The sequence below is a fragment of the Salmo salar genome, chromosome ssa09 (genome assembly GCF_905237065.1).
Source record: "Salmo salar chromosome ssa09, Ssal_v3.1, whole genome shotgun sequence".
Taxonomy (NCBI): domain Eukaryota; kingdom Metazoa; phylum Chordata; class Actinopteri; order Salmoniformes; family Salmonidae; genus Salmo; species Salmo salar.
Window position 1 is genome coordinate 37,316,110 of NC_059450.1, and position 22,215 is coordinate 37,338,324.

The 22,215-nt window shown below is 45.9% G+C and overlaps 1 protein-coding gene across 3 annotated transcripts in view; it reads right to left on the reverse strand.

Annotated features, from left to right (window-relative positions):
• Window positions 1–22,215, reverse strand: part of LOC106611276 (spectrin beta chain, erythrocytic) — an 80,952-nt gene that overhangs the window by 55,440 nt on the left and 3,297 nt on the right. Inside the window, exons 2-3 of one of the 3 annotated variants that reach the window (XM_014211314.2) lie at window positions 12,407–12,624; window positions 725–876 (exon numbers count right to left, since the gene is read on the reverse strand). In XM_014211314.2, the coding sequence (XP_014066789.1) occupies window positions 725–876; window positions 12,407–12,554 (300 nt within the window). In that variant the 5' untranslated portion in view covers window positions 12,555–12,624. Of the gene's footprint in view, window positions 1–724; window positions 877–9,301; window positions 9,982–12,406; window positions 12,628–22,215 lie in introns of those variants that run through there. The other 2 variants (XM_045723623.1, XM_045723622.1) reach the window with 2 other exon arrangements.

The following is a 22,215-nucleotide window of genomic DNA, read 5'->3' on the forward strand; positions in this document are numbered from 1 at the left end:
GGGAGACTAGTCAAGATCGAGGCAAATATGAAAGGAGCAAAGTACAGAGAGATCCTTGATGAAAACCTGCTCCAGAGCTCTCTGGACCTCAGACTGGGTGAAGGTTCACCTTCCAACAGGACAACGGCCCTAAGCACACAGCCGAGACAACACAGGAGTGGCTTTGGGACAAGTCTCTGAGTGTCCTTGAGTGGCCCAGCCAGAGCCCGGACTTAATCCTGATCGAACATCTCTGGAGAGACCTAAATATAGCTGTGCAGCAATGCTCCCCATCTAACCTGACAGAGCTTGAGAGGAGAAACTCCCCAAATACAGGTGTGCCAAGCTTGTAGCGTCATAACCAAGAAGACTCGAGGCTGTAATCGCTGCCAAAGGTGCTTCAACAAAGTACTGAGTAAAGAGTCTGAATACTTATGTAAATGTAATATTTCCGTTCCATTTCTAAAAACCTGTTTTTGCTTTGCCATTATGGGGTATTCTGTGTAGATTGATGAGGGGGAAAAAAACAATTTAATCAATGTTAGAACAAGGCTGTAACCTAACAAAATGTGGAAAAAGTCAAGGGGTCTGAATACTTTGATAAATTAGATTGTGACTGGAGTACACACTGATCTGGACATCATCAGATCATTGTCATAACAGGGACAAAAGAAAAGCTACAGAACACACATACAATACATCAGAAATACACACTGTTCACACACACACACACACACCCACGTACCAGTTTCTCTCCAGAGAGGAGCTCCAGTAGTTTGATGAGCATGCGTCCATCCCTGAGGTCCAGGTACAGGTCAGAGATCCGGCAGCTGACCCGGCACAGGATGGAGTTGACCCATTTAGTGAAGGTCTTCTTCTGGACTGCTTCACGCTCATCTACAGGAGGAGAATACAGGGAACTAGGTCAGATATCACCAGATTACACAGTAATAACGCAGCAGTAACCTATTAGTTACCGGTTGACTTATTTTGGAATCATTCAAACAAGCACCACTAGGCAGAACACTGTGGAGTTTATGATGTATGAAAATGTGTGTGTGCATGAGTGTGCAATACATTTTTGAAGCTTGGGAATAGACATGAGAATCCACAAGGCCTTTGTAACTAGTCTTTAAAGTATGATCCTACTCTGAGAGTAAGAACGTCAGCAGCACTGTGACTTATGTATTACCAACCTTGATTCATTTTTATTTATTTCACCTTTATTTAACCAGGTAGGCAAGTTGAGAACAAGTTCTCATTTACAATTGCGACCTGGCCAAGATAAAGCAAAGCAGTTCGACACATACAACAACACAGAGTTACACATGGAGTAAAACAAACATACAGTCAATAATACAGTAGGAAAAATAAGTCTATGTACAATGTGAGGAAATGAGGTGAGATAAGGGAGGTAAAGGCAAAAAAGGCCATGGTGGCAAAGTAAATACAATATAGCAAGTAAAACACTGGAATGGTAGATCTGTAGTGGAAGAAAGTGCAAAGTAGAAATAGAAATAATGGGGTGCAAAGGAGCAAAATAAATAAATACAGTAGGGGAAGAGGTAGTTGTATGGGCTAAATTATAGATGGGCTATGTACAGGTGCAGTGATCTGTGAGCTGCTCTGACAGCTGGTGCTTAAAGCTAGTGAGGGAGATAAGTGTTTCCAGTTTCAGAGATTTTTGTAGTTCGTTCCAGTCATTGACAGCAGAGAACTGGAAGGAGATACGGTCAAAGGAGGAATTAGCTTTTGGGGTGACCAGAGAGATATACCTGCTGGAGCTGGTGCTACAGGTGGGTGCTGCTATGGTGACCAGTGAGCTGAGATAAGGGGGGACTTTACCTAGCAGGGTCTTGTAGATGACCTGGAGCCAGTGGGTTTGGCGACGAGTATGAAGCGAGGGCCAGCCAACGAGAGCGTACAGGTCGCAGTGGTGGGTAGTATATGGGGCTTTGGTGACAAAACGGATGGCACTGTGATAGACTGCATCCAGTTTATTGAGAAGCGTATTGGAGGCTATTTTGTAAATGACATCGTCGACGTCGAGGATCGGTAGGATGGTCAGTTTTACGAGGGTATGTTTGGCAGCATGAGTGAAGGATGCTTTGTTGCGAAATAGGAAGCCAATTCTAGATTTAACTTTGGATTGGAGATGTTTGATGTGAGTCTAGAAGGAGAGTTTACAGTCTAACCAGACACCTAGGTATTTGTAGTTGTCCACATATTCTAAGTCAGAACTGTCCAGAGTAGTGATGCTAGACGGGTGGGCAGGTGCGGGCAGCGATCGGTTGAAGAGCATGCATTTAGTTTTACTTATATTTAAGAGCAGTTGGAGGCCACGGAAGGAGAGTTGCATGGCATTGAAGCTCGCCTGGAGGGTTGTTAACACAGTGTCCAAAGAAGGGCCAGAAGTATACAGAATGGTATCGTCTGTGTAGAGGTGGATCAGAGCCTCACCAGCAGCAAGAGCGACATCATTGATGTATACAGAGAAAAGAGTTGGCCCAAGAATTGAACCTTGTGGCACTCCCATAGAGACTGCCAGAGGCCCGGACAACAGGCCATCCGATTTGACACATTGAACTCTATCAGAGAAGTAGTTGGTGAATCAGGCGAGGCAATCATTTGAGAAACCAAGGCTATTGAGTCTGCCGATGAGGATGTGGTAATTGACAGAGTCAAAAGCCTTGGCCAGGTCAATGAATACGGCAGCACAGTATTGTTTCTTATCGATGGCGGTTACGATATCATTTAGGACCTTGGCGTGGCTGAGGTGCACCCATGACCAGCTCTGAAACCAGATTGCATAGTGGAGAAGGTGTGGTGGGATTCAAAATGGTCTGTAATCTGTTTGTTGACTTGGCTTTCGAAGACCTTAGAAAGACAGGGTAGGATAGATATAGGTCTGTAGCAGTTTGGGTCAAGAGTGTCCCCCCCTTTGAAGAGGGGGATGACTGTAGCTGCTTTCCAATCTTTGGGAATCTCAGACGACACGAAAGAGAGGTGGAACAGGCTAGTAATAGGGGTTGCAACAATTTCGGTAGATAATTTTAGAAAGAGACGGTCCAGATTGTCTAGCCCGGCTGATTTGTATGGGTCCAGATTTTGCAGCTCTTTCAGAACATCAGCTGACTGGATTTGGGAGAAGGAGAAATGGGGAAGGCTTGGGCGAGTAGCTGTGGGGGGTGCAGTGCTGTTGACCGCGGTAGGGGTAGCCAGGTGGAAAGCATGGCCAGCCGTAGAAAAATGCTTATTGAAATTCTCAATTATAGTGGATTTATCGGTGGTGACAGAGTTTCCTATCCTCAGTGCAGTGGGCAGCTGGGAGGAGGTGTTCTTATTCTCCATGGACTTTACAGTCTCCCAGAACTTTTTTGAGTTTGTGTCGCAGGAAGCAAATTTCTACTTGAAAAAGCTAGCCTTGGCTTTTCTAACTACCTGTGTATATTGGTTTCTAACTTCCCTAAAAAGTTGCATATCACGGGGGCTGTTCGATGCTAATGCAGAACGACACAGGATGTTTTTGTGTTGGTTAAGGGCAGACAGGTCTGGAGTGAACCAAGGGCTATATCTATTCCTGGTTCTACATTTTTTGAATGGGGCATGCTTATTTAAGATGGTGAGGAAGGCTTTTTTTTAAAAAAATAACCAGGCATCCTCTACTGACGGGATGAGGTCAATATCCTTCCAGGATACCCGGGCCAGGTCGATTAGAAAGGCTTGCTCGCTGTAGTGTTTCAGGGAGCGTTTGACAGTGATGAGTGGAGGTCGTTTGACCGCTGACCCATTACGGATGCAGGCAATATGGGTAAATGGGTCAACGTAACATAGTAAATACAAATCCAGGACACTGAAATTAGTATGATATATTACGTTTGGTATTGTATGTATTAATTGGTGGTAGCCCATCATCAACTTCGTATAAAATGTTAGGAATTGCAACTCATACAATATGTTGCGAATTTTCATAGGAGAACCCTTTGAAGAACCCTTTTGGTTCCACAGAGGGTTCTACATGGAAACCGAAAAGGTTCTACCTGGAACCAGAAAGGGGTCTCCTATGGGGATGGACAATGAACCCTTTTGGAACCCTTTTTTCTAAGAGTGTACGCCCACCCATCCATCCACCAGACCAAACCACCCTCCTTTCATTTTTGCCTTCATTAAGTAACCTTCTATCTTATGTACTGTATGTAACCATACCAAACGTAACATATGGATATCATAAGGTGAATGCACCAATTTGTAAGTCGCTCTGGATAGGAGCGTCTGCTAAATGACGTAAATGTAAATGTAATCATAGTAATTTGAGTGTCCTAGATTTTCGTTTACTATGTTACGTCAAGTCTATGAGACCAGCCTGGGCTGACTACTACCCACCTGGTGGCATTATGTCTCCCTACTGGTTACCAGTTGGAACTCACAGTAACACTTTAAAGCCCCCCTCAACACTGTCTACGTCCCAAATGGCCCATTAGGGCTCTGGTCTAAAGAAGTTCACTACATAGGGAATATGGTGCCATTTGGGACGAAGACACTGACAGATGTGCCTCCTACTCAACAACCAATATCCATGTGCTTAAATGAATTTCATTGTGCTGTATATGACTCAGTCAAGTGTGTGTGTGTGTGTGTGTGTGTGTGTGTGTGTGTGTGTGTGTGTGTGTGTGTGTGTGTGTGTGTGTGTGTGTGTGTGTGTGTGTGTGTGTGTGTGTGTGTGTGTGTGACCTGCTTGCCTGCATGTGTTCCTTCCTCTAATGCTTGTACCATGTTTATCCCTGGTCCCAAATATAACAGTGCAAAATACTGCATCCTTAATGGCTTGTTCTATAAATGATTTAGGCCCTCAGGCTGTGGAGAACAGGGAGAGAGAGAGGAGAGAGAGAGAGATAGGGCAGAAAGGAGAGAGAGAGAGAGAGAGAGAGAGCAAGAGAAGAAAGGAGAGAGAGAGAGAGAGAGAGAGAGAGAGAGAAGGAGAAGGAGAAAGACCAAGAGAGAGAGGGAAGAGTGAGATGGAGAGAGAGAGGGAGGCATGGGATAAGACGAAGGGCAACACACTGAGCGAGAGAGACGGAGAGAGGGAGAGGGAGAGAGAGAGCTAGAGAGAGAGACAGGTAACCCAGAGAAGAAGGGAGAAAGAAGGAGAACACGCAGCTAAAGGAGAGGGCAAGGTGAATGACATAAAAAGGGATAAAGTCTGTATCATTGCTCTCTTATCTATTCTCTGCATTGTGAAAATGTAACACATCTGTCATCTACAGCCATGTTATACAGTCCTGTACTCCATAAGAGACTAGGCAGTATCGTTAAATTAGTCATGTCCCATTCTGTCACCTCACTGGTAAATAACAAATAGCTACAGCACACACTGCCTACCCTGCCTACACTGCACAACATCCAAATTAATTTTAAAACTAATGACAGTTAAAACATGCAAAACAACAACACCATCTGCGTCCCAAATAGCACCCTATTCCCTACGTAGTGCATTAATTTAGACCAGAGCACTAAGGCACCCTATTCCCTACGTAGTGCACTAATTTTGACCCGTAGGGATCCTTAGGGATATGTGACATTATACTGGCCTGAGGACTACTGGCTCTGGTGTGTTTGAGTGGACACACTCTCCAGGCTGGCATCGTCCTCCCAGCCAGGCCAAGGCTGTCTCAGTACAGTGGTCTCCAGACCCGTCCACTCTCTGACTCCAGTGAGCGACAGCCACAAGCCACATGACTTAATGATGCTGATGGATTTTCCCTTTACTCAGTCAGAGAGAGCCAGAGAGAGCCAGAGAGAGCCAGAGAAGTCAGAGAGAGCCAGAGAGCCAGAGAGAGCCAGAGAGAGCCAGGGAGAGCCAGAGAGAGCCAGAGAGAACAAGAGAGAACAAGAGAGAACCAGAAAGAGCCAGAGAGAGCCAGAGAGAGCCAGAGAGAGCCAGAAAGAGCCAGAGAGAGCCAGAGAGAGCCAGAAAGAGCCAGAGAGAGCCAGAGAGAGCCAGAGAGAGCCAGAAAGAGCCAGAGAGAGCCAGAGAGAGCCAGAGAGAGCCAGAAAGAGCCAGAGAGAGCCAGAGAGCCAGAGCCAGACGGTTTTCCCACAGCCCTGCCTGGCAGTCCCACTGAGCACCAGCTAACCAGCCTTCTAACCTGAGTCATAGTGGCATGGACCTTGGGGGCAGGCAGGACTGGTTGTGTAACCTACAGGTATAGTTTTGGCAGCCAGAACCAAATCTACCGTGTGCACTTATGTAACACTTAATAGTCTGTCACCAGAGACTATAGCAGTCTCTGAACCCGTGGCTAAACACAACACACAGAGAATACAACACAACAACCCACAGAGAATACAACACACAGAGAATAGAACAAAACAACACACAGAGAATAGAACAAAACAACACACAGAGAATAGAACAAAACAACACACAGAGAATACAACACACAGAGAATAGAACAAAACAACACACAGAGAATAGAACAAAACAACACACAGAGAATAGAACAAAACAACACACAGAGAATAGAACAAAACAACACACAGAGAATGCAACACAACAACAAACAGAGAATGCAACACAACAACACACAGAGAATGCAACACAACAACACACAGAGAATGCAACACAACAACACACAGAGAATGCAACACAACAACAAACAGAGAATGCAACACAACAACAAACAGAGAATGCAACACAACAACAAACAGAGAATGCAACACAACAACACACAGAAAGCACAACCCAACACAACTACAACTACAACACAACACAACTACAACACAACTACAGCACAGCTCAACTCAGCTCAACATGCCTTCTAACAGACAGAGGGCACAACCCAACCCAACCCAATACAATCCAACACAACACAACCCAATACAACTACAGCACAACTCAATGCAGCTCAACATGACATCTAACAGACAAGAGGGCACAACACAACTCAACTCAACACAACTCAACTCAACTCAACACAACTCAACTCAACATCTAACAGAGAGGGCACAACACAACTCAACTCAACTCAACACAACATCTAACAGACAGGGGGCACAACACAACACAACACAACACAACTCAACTCAACACAACATCTAACAGACAGAGGGCACAACACAACAAAGGATCTACAGAAGTCAGGACAGAGACAGAACAAGACATTAACAAAACCTTATATAACCGTGGGTACCATGGCTAACCGTGCTAACAGTGGCTAATCCTGGCTAACCGTGGCTAACCGTGGCTATTCCTGGCTAGTCACTTATATACTACTCCCCACCAGAGATCGGTTGTGGGAGATTGAACATTCCCACGTCGTCCACCCTTCCTACTGTCTCCCCCTCTGTTTACCCCAAAAACATGTACAACCAGTATACAACCTTCTATAACCAAAGTACAACCTGACAACCTGACCAGTTTAGTTGATGGGAAGAGTGCTGCAGGAGTCTGGGTCTGGTGTGGAGCATGTTGATGAGAGGACAGACTGACAGAGACACACCAGGGCAGCAGAGGCACCCAGCACAGCTAAGCAACACCTACCCAGGCAGTGGGGGAAACCTTTTAGAATTACATTACTTCAACTCTACACAGGAGCTTGCTGCAGGAGTTTGGCATGGGAGCAGGGTGAGAGGACAGAGACAAAGTAAAGTTAAATAAACAATGCATTGCAGAAAGGTACAATTTATGATACATTGGTACTGTAACAGACACCCAAAGACACAGAACAAAGACAGAATGGCATACTGTTGGCAGAGCACAGAATAACACAGCGATAACACAGAGATAACACAGAGATAACACGATATAACATGGAGATAACACAGAGATAACACAGAGATAACACAAAATAACACTGAGATAACACAGAAAGACATAACACTAACAAAATGAATGATGGAATAACAAAGACATAGGTTAACAAATCATAAATCAATATGAAGAGGTAGAGATGATGAAGAGATAAACAGAAACACAGAAAGAGAGAGAGAAAGAGAGATAATTTAAATTGAATTGAGAGAGAGAGAGCAGACAGTGCCTGATTACATCATGGGTTCCAGAATCCACTGAATCATTGGACAGTAGAGGCTGGCTTCCTTTCTTATTACTCCTGTCCTCCTGTCCTCCTCACTAATGTGTTCCTGTCATCAGGGAGCTGGCTAGCAAAAGCTAATGTAAATTCAAGAGTGATGGACAACCGCTCTCTTAGAAAATCGAATAACGGAGAGAAAAAAATGGAAGTTAGGAGGAGAGGAGGAAAGGAGGGGATGGATTATTTAATAGATGTTCCACACAGTTATCTGAACATAGAGTTTCTGAAGAGCCTATGAGAGTCACATAGCTCATCAGGAGAAAAGAAACCAAATGAATACTGTAGCTAGTGTTTATGTTACATCATATTTTGATAATGTCAGGTGAATAGTTGGTGAGTACAAGGTGTGTGGTAAGGGTGGTAGACAGGTAATAAGACAACAGGATGTCAAGATAGTGTTAATACATAATCAATCCCGCTCTTATTCCACGAATGAAAGATTACAACACCAGCCTGCCTTGAATGGCAGGGGAAAAGGAAAACACAGTACAACCTTTTTATGAGTTTGCTTCATGAAATATTCAGATCAAACCCAGCGAACATTTGGGACATAGCCTCTGCTTCCTGAAAATAAATAAATACAAATACAATTTTTTTTAAAGTGCCACTACACTCCCATGGAATGTCACGGCACTTTCCTTGACTCTCCAGCTCGTCACGACAGCAGGAGCAATCAAACCACCCACACGCTCGCTCGCATCACAAGCCAGACCTCCCCATCAACCCCTCCTTGACCTAAATCTGTCCCGAACACAGAGAGAGGGATGGGAAGGGTACCCTGGGAAACTGTGTTCTCTTCTTTAACCCCTGTAGGGTTGGAGGTGAGAGGTGGGAGGGGATGAACTGGACACACCACCACCACTGCAAGACTAACCCTAACCTAACCCTAACCTAACCCTAACCCGAACCCTAACCCTAACCTAACCCTAACCCTAACCCTAACCTAACCCTAACCCGAACCCTAACCCTAACCCGAACCCTAACCTAACCCTTAAGTTAAGTGAGAGAGGGTGGACTGTGGACCCACCACCACCATCACCACCCCCAGCCCCAGACCAGCCTGGACAGTAGTTTACCTTGCAGCTGCCTGAAGCGTCCATCCCACCAACACCATCACCACCCCCAGCCCCAGACCAGCCTGGACAGTAGTTTACCTTGCAGCTGCCTGAAGCGTCCATCCCACCAACACCATCACCACCCCCAGCCCCAGACCAGCCTGGACAGTAGTTTACCTTGCAGCTGCCTGAAGCGTCCATCCAGGATGGAGTTGAAGCAGATGTTGGAGGTGCTGTAGCTCAGACACCTCGCCTTCTTCATACTCCTGCCTGAGGAGGAGATGGTGGGGGGAGAAGCTGGGCAAGGGGGAGAGGGAGCATGGCGTTGCTGACGTCTGGCAGGGGTGCAGGTGGAGGAGGAAGAGGAGAAACAGGAGATGGGGGAGAGACCCAGACCCAGTCCCAGAGGATGAGGGTCTCTAGATCCAGACGTGGGTATAACCCGGAGGGTCCCGTTCCTCTCAGGCTGGTGCTCTGTCTCCTGCCTGGTGGTTCTCCCATCACCCCTCGCTGCCCTCCTCTGGGCTCTGTGGACGGGTGGGGTGCTCCGGCTGCGGTTGCTGCTGCTCAGAGTGGCCCGGAGCGGCGTCTCTTTCCCTGGGGTGATGGCCCGGTCCCTGGTGGCCTCTCTGTAACTGTCCCTGTCCCTCCCCAGGGTCACACCAATGGATCGGAGGGGTGTGGACGTCTCCCTGTTAGTCTCCCGGGTCTCCCTGGTCTTCAGGCTGATCTTGACCTCTCGGAGCCGGGGTTGGCTGACGGCACGCAACAGACATGGAGACGGGCTGCTCATCTTGAGTCCAACGGTGGAGGGAGTCTGGAGCGGAGAGCTGGGATGAGAGGTGCTCAGCAGCACTCCACTTCTCTCCTCGTCTCTTGTTCCCTCTACCTCTCCTGTCTGGCACTCTCTCCTGTTCCCGCCCTCTCTCTTTCACGCTCCTTCTCTGTTTTCACTCCAGCACTGATGCCTCTCTCTCTCTCTCTCTCTCTCTCTCTCTCTCTCTCTCTCTCTCTCTCTCTCTCTCTCTCTCTCTCTCTCTCTCTCTCTCTCTCTCTCTCTCTCTCTCTCTCTCTCTCTCTCTCTCTCTCTCTCTCTCTCTCTCTCTCTCTCTCTCTCTCTCTCTCTCTCCAACAAGCTCTCACAGTCTCACGGCAGAATTAGATGTTCATCCATGTTTATCAAATGTCAAATTTAGAAGTGTTTAAGGTTAAGTTTAGGTATCAACTCCGAATTCTGAAGGTTGGGCATTAACTCTGAATGTTTAAGGTAAGGGTTTAGGTTTGGGATAGGCTTAAAACAAAAATATAAAAACTAATTTCTATCACTGGATTTCAACATGCAACCTTTGGAATTAGAGGCAGATGCTTACGCCTCTCCCCCATCCCCATCCCCATCACCACCATCACCATCCCCATCACCACCATCACCATCCCCATCACCACCATCACCATCCCCATCACCACCATCACCATCCCCATCACCATCCTCACCATCACCATCCTCACCATCACCATCACCACCATCCCCATTCTCACCATCACCATCCCCATCCTCACCATCCTCATCATCACCATCCCCATTTGCACCATCCCCATCACCACCATCACCATCCCCATCACCATCACCATCACTATCCCCATCACCACCATCACCATCACCATCATCCTAGCAACACTGAAAACTACAGTACTTGAAGAAAACAGTGCTCATTGTTGCCAATAGTGGCTGGTTTTCTTGCATCTCCCGATGTCCTCAGACATGGATTGACCCCGAATACGGACTTGTATCACCGATGACCTGCCTGCTCTCTCGCATCCCGCACTCCGTTCCACTAAGCTCAGCTGAGTGGTTCTTTCTCCAGCGCACCAGCCAGGCATACAATATGTCCCAGGATTCACATGTGTGTTCCTGACAAAGCTGTGCATCTCCTCTCCTCCCTACACAGCCATGAAATAACCATGGGAAGTGTAGGCTGGAGGGCTTATTGTTTCTACATGACTCGGTGATCATACATGTTTTACATGTTTAAGTCAGTGGGTGAATATCTATACACCAAAGTGGATCAGAGAAGGGGTTCCCAACATCGGAGAGGAGATTATGAGAATGTACTGTAGGTGTATGTTGGTACAGTAGACATAGATCATACTCTGTTCACAAGCTGCACATCAATACTGATGTGTAAGAGCCATTACTCCCTCCTATTCATTCCCTCCCTCTTTTTCTCTCTCTCTCTTCCCCCACTTTCTATCTTTCATTCCCTCTCTCTCCCTCATTCCCTCCCTCTCTGTGACAGGAAACTCTGATTGCATTACAGAGACATCAGTACAGCAACATAACACCAGCTAGCTAGCTCCCACACAGAGGCTCTCTCCTCTTTTAAAGAGACAGACAGACTGGGAACAACCACCAGCTTGAAAGAGAAAGCTAAAGAGAGATAGAGATCAGTACAGCCAATGGCCAAAAGAAAGTAGAGTCCTTGACATCCAATAACCACACACTCTCTCCCATTAGCCTACCACTTATGGGGGCTGCCATTTAGGAGGCAGACGGGGTTGCGTCCTAAATGGCAACCTATTCCCTATATAGTGCACTACTTTTTACCAGAACTTAAGGGAGGGCAGCTGTCCACATCGCTCACACTGGAGCATTCTGGAAATGTGCAAATGATCCCAGCAACTCTAGGGTCGTGTGTGTATGTGAGAGAGAGAGAGAGAAAGAGAGAGAGCAAGCGAGAGAGAGCAAGCGAGAGAGAGCAAGCGAGAGAGAGCAAGCGAGAGAGAGAGCAAGCGAGAGAGAGAGTGCAAGCGAGAGAGAGAGCAAGCGAGAGAGAGAGAGAGAGAGAGAGAGAGATATTAATATGACATTTGAAATGTCTTTATTATTTTGGAACTTCTGTGAGTGTAAGGTTTACTGTTCATTTTTATTGTTTATTTCAGTTGTTTATTATCTACTTCACTTGTTTGGCAATGTAAACATATGTTTCCCATGCCAATAAAGCCCTTGAATTGAATTGAGAGAGAGTCTCAGCTGCTCTGTTGGGGGATGTGGCTGCAGACAAATTAAGACATGATGATACGAGGCTCAAAACTCTCAGGTAGACTTTATAAAACACACCACATAGCACAAACAAGCCTAGACAGTATTCTGCCAATACCACCTATCACATGTTCTTATTTGAAAGCTGATTTCAAGACAGGTGACAGAGAGTGACCCAAAAGAGAAAGAACACCCCATCCAACAGAACACACCCCAGCCCGCCCCATGTTTGACCCCTAGGTCACCTGCGAGGGCTTTGATGCGTGACCTCTCAAACAGTCTTGCAGAGCTGTTGTCATTGTCCAGCTCCTCTCCTAGCAGCTCGAAGCGTGTGTTGATGCGGCTGTACTGCTGAGTGATCTCAACGTTGTCAAAGTCCGTGGTGGACGTCATGGCTGCAGCCAGTGTGGGGTGGTGGAGTCGGTGGCTGGGTGAGGTAATTGGGGGCTGGAGACCGCTTCAGCTGCTATGGGAAAGGAGAAAGAGGAGTGGTGGAGGGAGAGGAGGACGAGGAGGAGTGGTGGAGGGAGATGAGGAGGAGGAGTGGGAGGGAGAGGAGGACGTGGAGGCGGGAGAGGAGGACGTGGAGGAGGAGTGGTGGAGGAGGAGTGAGGAGTGGTGGAGGGAGAGGAGGAGGAGGAAGAGTGGTGGGGGGAGATGAGGAGGAGGAGTGGGAGGGAGAGGAGGACGTGGAGGAGGACGTGGAGGCGGGAGAGGAGGACGTGGAGGAGGACGTGGAGGCGGGAGAGGAGGACGTGGAGGAGGAGTGGTGGTGGGAGAGGAGGAGGAGGAAGAGTGGTGGAGGGAGATGAGGAGGACGAGGAGGAGTGGTGGAGGGAGAGGAGGACGAGGAGGAGTGGTGGAGGAAGAGGAGGACGTGGAGGAGGAGTGGTGGAGGGAGAGGAGGACGTGGAGGAGGAGTGGTGGACGGAGAGGAGGACGTGGAGGAGGAGTGGTGGACGGAGAGGAGGACGTGGAGGAGGAGTGGTGGAGGGAGAGGAGGATGAGGAGGAGTGGTGGAGGGAGAGGAGGAGGAGGAGGAGGAGGAGTGGTGGAGGGAGAGGAGGAGGAGGAGGAGGAGTGGTGGAGGGAGAGGAGGAGGAGGAGTGGTGGAGGGAGAGGAGGAGGAGGAGGAGGAGTGGTGGAGGGAGAGGAGGACGTGGAGGAGGAGTGGTGGAGGGAGAGGAGGACGTGGAAGAGGAGTGATGGAGGACGAGGAGGAGGAGTGGTGGAGGGAGAGGAGGACGAGGAGGAGTGGTGGAGGGAGATGAGGAGGAGGAGTGGTGGAGGGAGATGAGGAGGAGGAGTGGTGGAGGGAGAGGAGGACGTGAAGGAGGAGTGGTGAAGGGAGAGGAGGACGTGGAGGAAGAGTGGTGGAGGGAGAGGAGGAGGAGGAGTGGTAGAGGGAGAGGAGGAGGAGGAGTGGTGGATGGAGAGGAGGAGGAGGAGTGGTGGATGGAGAGGAGGAGTGGTGGAGGGAGAGATACGGAAGGATCAGTATGGACCTCACACACAGGCAGGATGTCGGGAAGAGGGAAACTGTAAGGTGATAATAATTAACAATGATTTATATACATCTTTATTCAAAGCACCATTACCAATAAATGTTGAAAGGTAAATGAGCATGTCAAGATTGTAAAGTGCAGTAGTTGAAAGTGTTACTCAGATACACTGTCACAGAGAGCCTTGTGAAGTATTATAACTGACAACAACTTCAAACCAAAACATCACAACACCATTCATCCACGCAGACCTACGAGAAGCTGTTCTAAATGTACTATAAAAAACAAATCTCAATGGAAAAAGTCCTGTAACATACAGTACCAGTCAAAAGTTGACACACCTGCTCATTCAAGAGTTTTTCTTTATTTTTACTATTTTCTACATTGTAGAATGATAGTGAAGACAGCAACATTATGAAATAACACATTGAATCATGTGGTTACCAAAAAAAATAGTTAAACTAATCAAAATATATTTTATATTTGAGATTCGTTAAAGTAGCAACCCTTCCCCTTGATGGCAGCTTTGCACACTCTTGGCATTCTCTCAAACAGCTTCATGAGGTAGCCACCTGGAATGCATTTCAATTAACCGGTGTGCCTTGTTAAAAGTTCATTTATGGAATTTCTTTACTTTTTAACCTGTTTAGGCTAGGGGGCAGTATTTTCACGGCCGGATAAAAAAACGTACCCGATTTAATCTGGTTATTACTCCTGCCCAGAAACTAGAATATGCATGTAATTAGTAGATGTGGATAGAAAACACCCTAAAGTTTCTAAAACTGTTTGAATGGTGTCTGTGAGTATAACAGAACTCATATGGCAGGCCAAAACCTGAGAAGATTCCATACAGGAAGTGCCCTCTCTGACCATTTCTTGTCCTTCTATAGCCTCTTTATGGAAAATAGAGGATCTCTGCTGTAACGTGACATTTTCTAAGGCTCCCATAGGCTCTCAGAAGGCACCAGAACGCGGAATGATGACTCTGCAGTCCCTGGGCGAAAAACAGTAGGGCATTTGGAAAGTGGTCGTTCTGAGAACAATGACATGGGCGCGCGCATGTGAAGACTCCATTTTCTATTTTCAGTCTTTGAACGAAAACAAGCTCTCCCAGTCGGAATATTATCGCTATTTTACGAGAAAAATCGCATAAAAATTTATTTTAAACAGCGTTTGACATGCTTCAAGTACGGTAATGGAATATTTTGAATTTTTTTGTCACGATACGCGCCGGCGCGTCACCCTTTGGATAGTGTCTTGAACGCAAGAACAAAACGCAGCTATTTGGATATAACTATGGATTATTTGGAACCAAAACAACATTGGGTGTTGAAGTAGAAGTCCTGGGAGTGCATTCTGATGAAGAACAGCAAAGGTAATCCAATTTTTCTTATAGTAAATCTGAGTTTGGTGAGTGCCAAACTTGGTGGGTGTCAAAATAGCTAGCCATGATGGCCGGGCTATCTACTCAGAATATTGCAAAATGTGCTTTCACCGAAAAGCTATTTTAAAATCGGACACCGTGATTGCATAAAGGAGTTCTGTATCTATAATTCTTAAAATAATTGTTATGTTTTTTGTGAACGTTTATCGTGAGTAATTTAGTAAATTCACCGGACGTTTTTGGTGGGTATGCTAGTTCTGAACGTCACATGCTAATGTAAAAAGCTGTTTTTTGATATAAATATGAACTTGATTGAACAAAACATGCATGTATTGTATAACATAATGTCCTAGGAGTGTCATCTGATGAAGATCATCAAAGGTTAGTGCTGCATTTAGCTGTGGTTTTGGTTTTTGTGACATTATATGCTAGCTTGAAAAATGGGTGTGTGATTATTTCTGGCTGGGTACTCTCCTGACATAATCTAATGTTTTGCTTTCGTTGTAAAGCCTTTTTGAAATCGGACAATGTGGTTAGATAAAGGAGAGTTTTGTCTTTAAAATGGTGTAAAATAGTCATATGTTTGAAAAATTGAAGTTTTGGGATTTTTGAGGAGTTTGTAATTCGCGCCACGCTCTATCATTGGATATTGGCGAGGCGTTCCGCTAGCGGAACATCTAGATGTAAGAGGTTTTAATGCATTTGAGCCAATCAGTTGTGTTGTGACAAGGTAGGGGTGGTATACAGAAGATAGCCCGATTTGGTAAAAGACCAAGTCCATATTATGGCAAGAACATTTCAAACAAGCAACGAGAAATGACAGTTCATCATTACTTTAAGGCATGAAGGTCAGTCAATCCGGAAAATTTCAAGAACTTTTAAAGTTTCTTCAAGTGCATTTGTAAAAAACAAATAAATTCTTCACAGAGTTCAAGTAACAGACACATCTCAACATCAACTGTTCAGAGGAGACAGTGTGAATTAGGCCTTCATGGTCAAATTGCTGCAAAGAAACTACTACTAAAGGATACCAATAAGAAGAAGAGATTTGCTTGGGCCAAGAAACACGAGCAATGGACATTAGACCGGTGGAAATCTGTCCTTTGGAAATCTGTCCTTTGAGTCCAAATTTGAGATTTTTGGTTCCAACTGACGTGTCTTTGTGAGACGCAGAGTAGGAGAACATATGATCTCCACATGTGTGATTCCCACCGTGAAGCATGGAGGAGGAGGTGTGGGGGTGCTTTGCTGGTGACACTGTCAGAGATTTACTTAGAACTCAAAGCATACTTAACCAGCATGGCTACCACAGCATTCTGCAGCTATACGCCATCCCATCTGGTTTGCGCTTAGTGGGACTATCATTTGTTTTTCAACAGGACAATGAGCCAACATACCTCCAGGTTGTGTAAGGGCTATTTGACCAAGGAGAGTGATGGAGTGCTGCATCAGATGACCTGGTCTCCACAATCCCCTGACCTCAACCCAATTGAGATGGTTTGGGATGAGTTGGACTGCAGAATTAAGGAAAAGCAGCCAACAAGTGCTCAGCATATGTGGGAACTTCTTCAAGACTGTTGGAAAAGCATTCCTCATGAAGCTGGTTTAGAGAATGCCAAGAGTGTGCAAAGATGTCATCAAGGCAAAGTGTGGCTACTTCGAAGAATCTCAAATATAAAATATATTTTGATTTGTTTAACACTAGTTTGGTTACTACTTGATTCCATATGTGTTATTTCATATTTTTGATGACTTCACTATTATTCTACAATGTAGAAAATAGTAAAAATAAAGTAAAACCCTTGAATGAGTACGGGTGTCCAAAGTTTTTACTGGTACTATACATCCTAGGAACGTATACCATTTAGGTTTAAACCCTTTCCTGCTAATAGTCCCCTCTACTCCCTCATCCCTCCCCAGGCTCCAGTTTTAGCATGACATATCCCCCAACTGTCACAGTGGAGTGTTTGTGTCTCTGCGTGAATGTGTGTGTGTGTGTGTGTGTGTGTGTGTGTGTGTGTGTGTGTGTGTGTGTGTGTGTGTGTGTGTGTGTGTGTGTGTGTGTGTGTGTGTGTGTGTGTGTGCGTGAGTGAGTGCCTGTGTGTGTGTGTGTATGTGTGCGTGAGTGAGTGCCTGTGTGTGTGTGTGTATGTGTGCGTGTGTGGAATGGCGGGTGAAGGTTAACCACTAAGATAGCTCTATTTTGGTGCAGCATGCCTATTTTATCACCCCTCTCCCCCCTCTCTGTCTCTACTGGGGAACATGATGAATGATAGGCTAAAACCAAACCACTCTCGCTGGACCTGTCGAATACATGCCCAGGTCTCCCTCCAACTCCTCTCTGTATCAGTCCCGTGTAGGGTGATGTTATCAGACATGACACTGGCTCCACCCACTGACCACAGCACAGAGGATCTCCTTATCATCTAACACACAACCTGAGCTAGCTCCCACAGAGCAGGCATGTCCTTACGCTATGTGACGTCACAGACACACACTCACAGCCACTAGACTAGGCCTAACTGGATATGATATCCAGAACGTCAATCGATTTCTTCTGGGACAAACTGACAAGTCTTCATGGCATGGAGCGCGGAGCGCGGAGCATGGAGCGTGGAGCATGACTTGCTCGAAGAATCTTAGTGGTGACTAATATCAATGCAGACGCCTGACTACCTGACAGACTGAAACCATGGCCACATTCCTCTCTAGACAACCACAGCTACAGTAGTGTAGGGTCATTAAACAGGACACATATTTCTGACCTTTTATTTGTTATTATTTTATTTTACCTTCATTTAACTAGGCAAGTCAGTTAAGAAAAAATTCTTATTTACAATGATGGCCTACCCCGGCCCAACACTAACCTGGACGACGCTGGGCCAATTCCGCGCCGCCCTATGGGACTCCCAATCACGGCCAGTTGTCATACAGCCTGGAATTAAACCAGGGTCTGTAGTGACGCCTCTAGCACTAAGATGCAGTAGACCGTCTAGTGGATGTGAGTGTGTCTACCTTGTGCTGCTCTTTCACATCTGATTCAGCAGTGATGTCATCATTCAGCATTCAATCAAACCTTGCCAAGGAATACCAAGATAGACAGATATAGACAGATATAAATCTGAATACATTTAACAAAAATATCATACCTCCCTTTGTATGAAATATACTGCTCAAAAAAATAAAGGTAACACTTAAACAACACATCCTAGATCTGAATGAAAGAAATAATCTTATTAAATACTTTTTTCTTTACATAGTTGAATGTGCTGACAACAAAATCACACAAAAATAATCAATGGAAATCCAATTTATCAACCATGGAGGTCTGGATTTGGAGTCACACTCAAAATTCAAGTGGAAAACCACACTACAGGCTGATCCAACTTCGATGTAATGTCCTTAAAACAAGTCAAAATGAGGCTCAGTAGTGTGTGTGGCCTCCACGTGCCTGTATGACCTCCCTACAACGCCTGGGCATGCTCCTGATGAGGTGGCGGATGGTCTCCTGAGGGATCTCCTCCCAGACCTGGACTAAAGCATCCGTCAACTCCTGGACAGTCTGTGGTGCAACGTGGCGTTGGTGGATGGAGCGAGACATGATGTCCCAGATGTGCTCAATTGGATTCAGGTCTGGAAAACGGGCGGGCCAGTCCATAGCATCAATGCCTTCCTCTTGCAGGAACTGCTGACACACTCCAGCCACATGAGGTCTAGCATTGTCTTGCATTAGGAGGAACCCAGGGCCAACCGCACCAGCATATGGTCTCACAAGGGGTCTGAGGATCTCATCTCGGTACCTAATGGCAGTCAGGCTACCTCTGGCGAGCACATGGAGGGCTGTGCGGCCCCCCAAAGAAATGCCACCCCACACCATGACTGACCCACCACCAAACCGGTCATGCTGGAGGATGTTGCAGGCAGCAGAACGTTCTCCACGGCGTCTCCAGACTCTGTCACGTCTGTCACGTGCTCAGTGTGAACCTGCTTTCATCTGTGAAGAGCATAGGGTGCCGGTGGCGAATTTGCAAATCTTGGTGTTCTCTGGCAAATGCCAAACGTCCTGCACGGTGTTGGGCTGTAAGCACAACCCCCACCTGTGGACGTCGGGCCCTCATACCACCCTCATGGAGTCTGTTTCTGACCGTTTGAGCAGACACATGCACATTTGTGGCCTGCTGGAGGTCATTTTGCAGGGCTCTGGCAGTGCTTCTCCTGCTCCTCCTTGCACAAAGGCGGAGGTAGCGGTCCTGCTGCTGGGTTGTTGCCCTCCTACGGCCTCCTCCACGTCTCTTGATGTACTGGCCTGTCTCCTGGTAGCGCCTCCATGCTCTGGACACTACGCTGACAGACACAGCAAACCTTCTTGCCACAGCTCGCATTGATGTGCCATCCTGGATGAGCTGCACTACCTGAGCCACTTGTGTGGGTTGTAGACTCCGTCTCATGCTACCACTAGAGTGAAAGCACCGCCAGCATTCAAAAATGACCAAAACATCAGCCAGGAAGCATAGGAATTGAGAAGTGGTCTGTGGTCCCCACCTGCAGAACCACTCCTTTATTGGGGGTGTCTTGCTAATTGCCTATAATTTCCACCTGTTGTCTATTCCATTTGCACAACAGCATGTGGAATTTATTGTCAATCAGTTGTTGCTTCCTAAGTGGACAGTTACAGAAGTGTGATTGACTTGGAGTTACATTGTGTTGTTTAAGTGTTCCCTTTATTTTTTTGAGCAGTTGTATAAAGGCCAACACAAAAGGTAATATATCTCTAGGTAAACACAAAACAACTGAGCAGAGGAACCATGGCAACTATCTGAGAACACAGCCAGCCGATGTTCCATCTGTAACTATTCCTAAAACACCTGTCAGTGTTTCTGTCAGTGTCACCCTCAGACAAATGGGTGTGCAATCCTGATGAGGCGCTTTCATCAAACACAAAACACCTCAACAACGAGCCTCTAACAATGTCTGAACAGAATGTTCTAGATAATGCCACAGACAGACAGAGGTTATAATGTCTACATAACTATATCTGCTGCAATGAAATGATATTATTTCCCGGAGTAAACACAGTAATTGTCTAGGAAGGAGGAGGAGTGGTTGTATTTTCTGAGGGGTATGGAAAGTGGAGAGGGAGAAATGAGAGATGGCAGATGGGTGTGGTTAGGAAGACTCACGACCCACACAGTGTGTGTAAGTGTAACGGTAACAGCTGAAGTGAGGTCTGCGACATCTTGGCATGGTGTAAATCTGGTAGAGACCAACACATTGGACCATGTTCCCCAGACACAGATTAAGCCTAGTCCTGGACTAAAAGGCATGAGAATTCACATAGGCTCAACCTGTGTCAGGGAAACTGCCACATAGCTAGTAAAGAAAAAGCCATATCAAAGAGAGGGATAAAAAAACAGACAGGACAGACCATTATGTAACTTTTAAAGGCTTCAACCCCTAAACTCAGGGGACAGTCTGAGATCTAGGAGCACATTCCTAATTTGATAGACTGTCAATATCTATAGATTGTCCTCTAATCCCGACTGGACCTACCCCACAACTGGACCTACCCCACAACTGGACCTACCCCACAACTGTACCTACTGTACCACACAACTGGACCTACTGTACCACACAACTGGACCTACTGTACCACACAACTGGACCTACCACACAAACAGAGACAACAGTACACTGTATACTTACAGTACATATATATAATTTACACTACTACAAGTCAGTGAAATCTATGAACAGAAAGACGAAGTGGCATGGTATTTCTGATAGAACAGAATGTATCGTCCTTCTTTTCAAACATCTCAAATAATCTACAGATGATCTATGACAGACCGTTGGGAAAGGGGGCTGGTCCAAAAATCACCCCATTCCCCAAAGTTTTGGGACCAAGTTTGTATGTCAATCTCAACAAACAGAAAATACATCCCTCTCTATTTAGTAGAGAATGCTTGGTTTAACAATATCCGAATGTCATTAAACTTCTGAGTGTTTTGTAACAGATGTCTCTTTCCTTTAATTGAATGGCGGTTGCGTAGTTTGAATGCTGGAATTACTGTATATTAGAGTGGAGCGGGTCAGCAGGTAGCCTGCAGGTAGCCCACAGGAGACTATTGAAGGAGCCTAATCAGATTAAAACATTGTGACTAGATGTGTTAATGCCACACATAAAAAGTAATACATTTTAAAACTTAAATGACAAATATTTAGGCTATATTGAAGCGTTAGGTTCTAGGTCGAGGAATGGCCGCTCTGATCAGAAAGGAGGCAGAATGTGTGTTAAGCTTTCCTGAATAACTGGGCCTGCTGGGGGCATAGGCCCATGTGGCCACACTACATAGGACAACTTGGGAGAATGATGATCAACAACAGACAGCGCATCAGTATCAGAAACAAAACTACAGCCAGACTGGCCTGCTACTGTGCCTTTCTGTAATCTGTCCAGAGTACACCCACAACTAATCCAAATGGAATGAATGGAATTAAACTCTCAAATAACAGGGCTTTTGTGTCATTATTCAGATGACATTTTCACTGCAGTTTACTCATTTGTACTTACTTGAAAACAATATTACAATTATTAATTGGATTGTGGTGTTGTAAACTAGTCTAGGTAGGTTGTCCCTAAACAAAATCAATAGGGAAGTTTTTTGAGCTGCATGTCTTCATTGTTCTTTCATGTGTAATGACGCACCTGGCCTCTCCACTGCCTGTCAGATATTCCACTATCTTGTGGATTTATATTGAACATGGTGAACATTTGAATGATTCTATGTATGGTATGATTGCTAGTTAATCTATTGCAGACCTGGACAAACGATCACTGACCACTATTGTCAATATGGATAGAGGGCAGGATGGACAGTTGACTGGTAGACTATATTGACCTGTGGTATAGTAAGTGGGCGGAAAAGCGTAGTGCATAAGGGAAGAACCAAAACACATTGATGGGGGAGGAGCATGCAATGAGATGAGGAAATGTGGCTATATGGAAGACATTATATACAGTACCAGTCAAAAGTGAGGACACACCTGCTCATTCAAGGGTTTTTCTTTATTTTTACTATTTTCTACATTGTAGAATAATTGGGAAGACATCAAAACTATGAAATAGCACATATGGAATCATGTAGTAACCAAAAAAGTGTGAAACAAA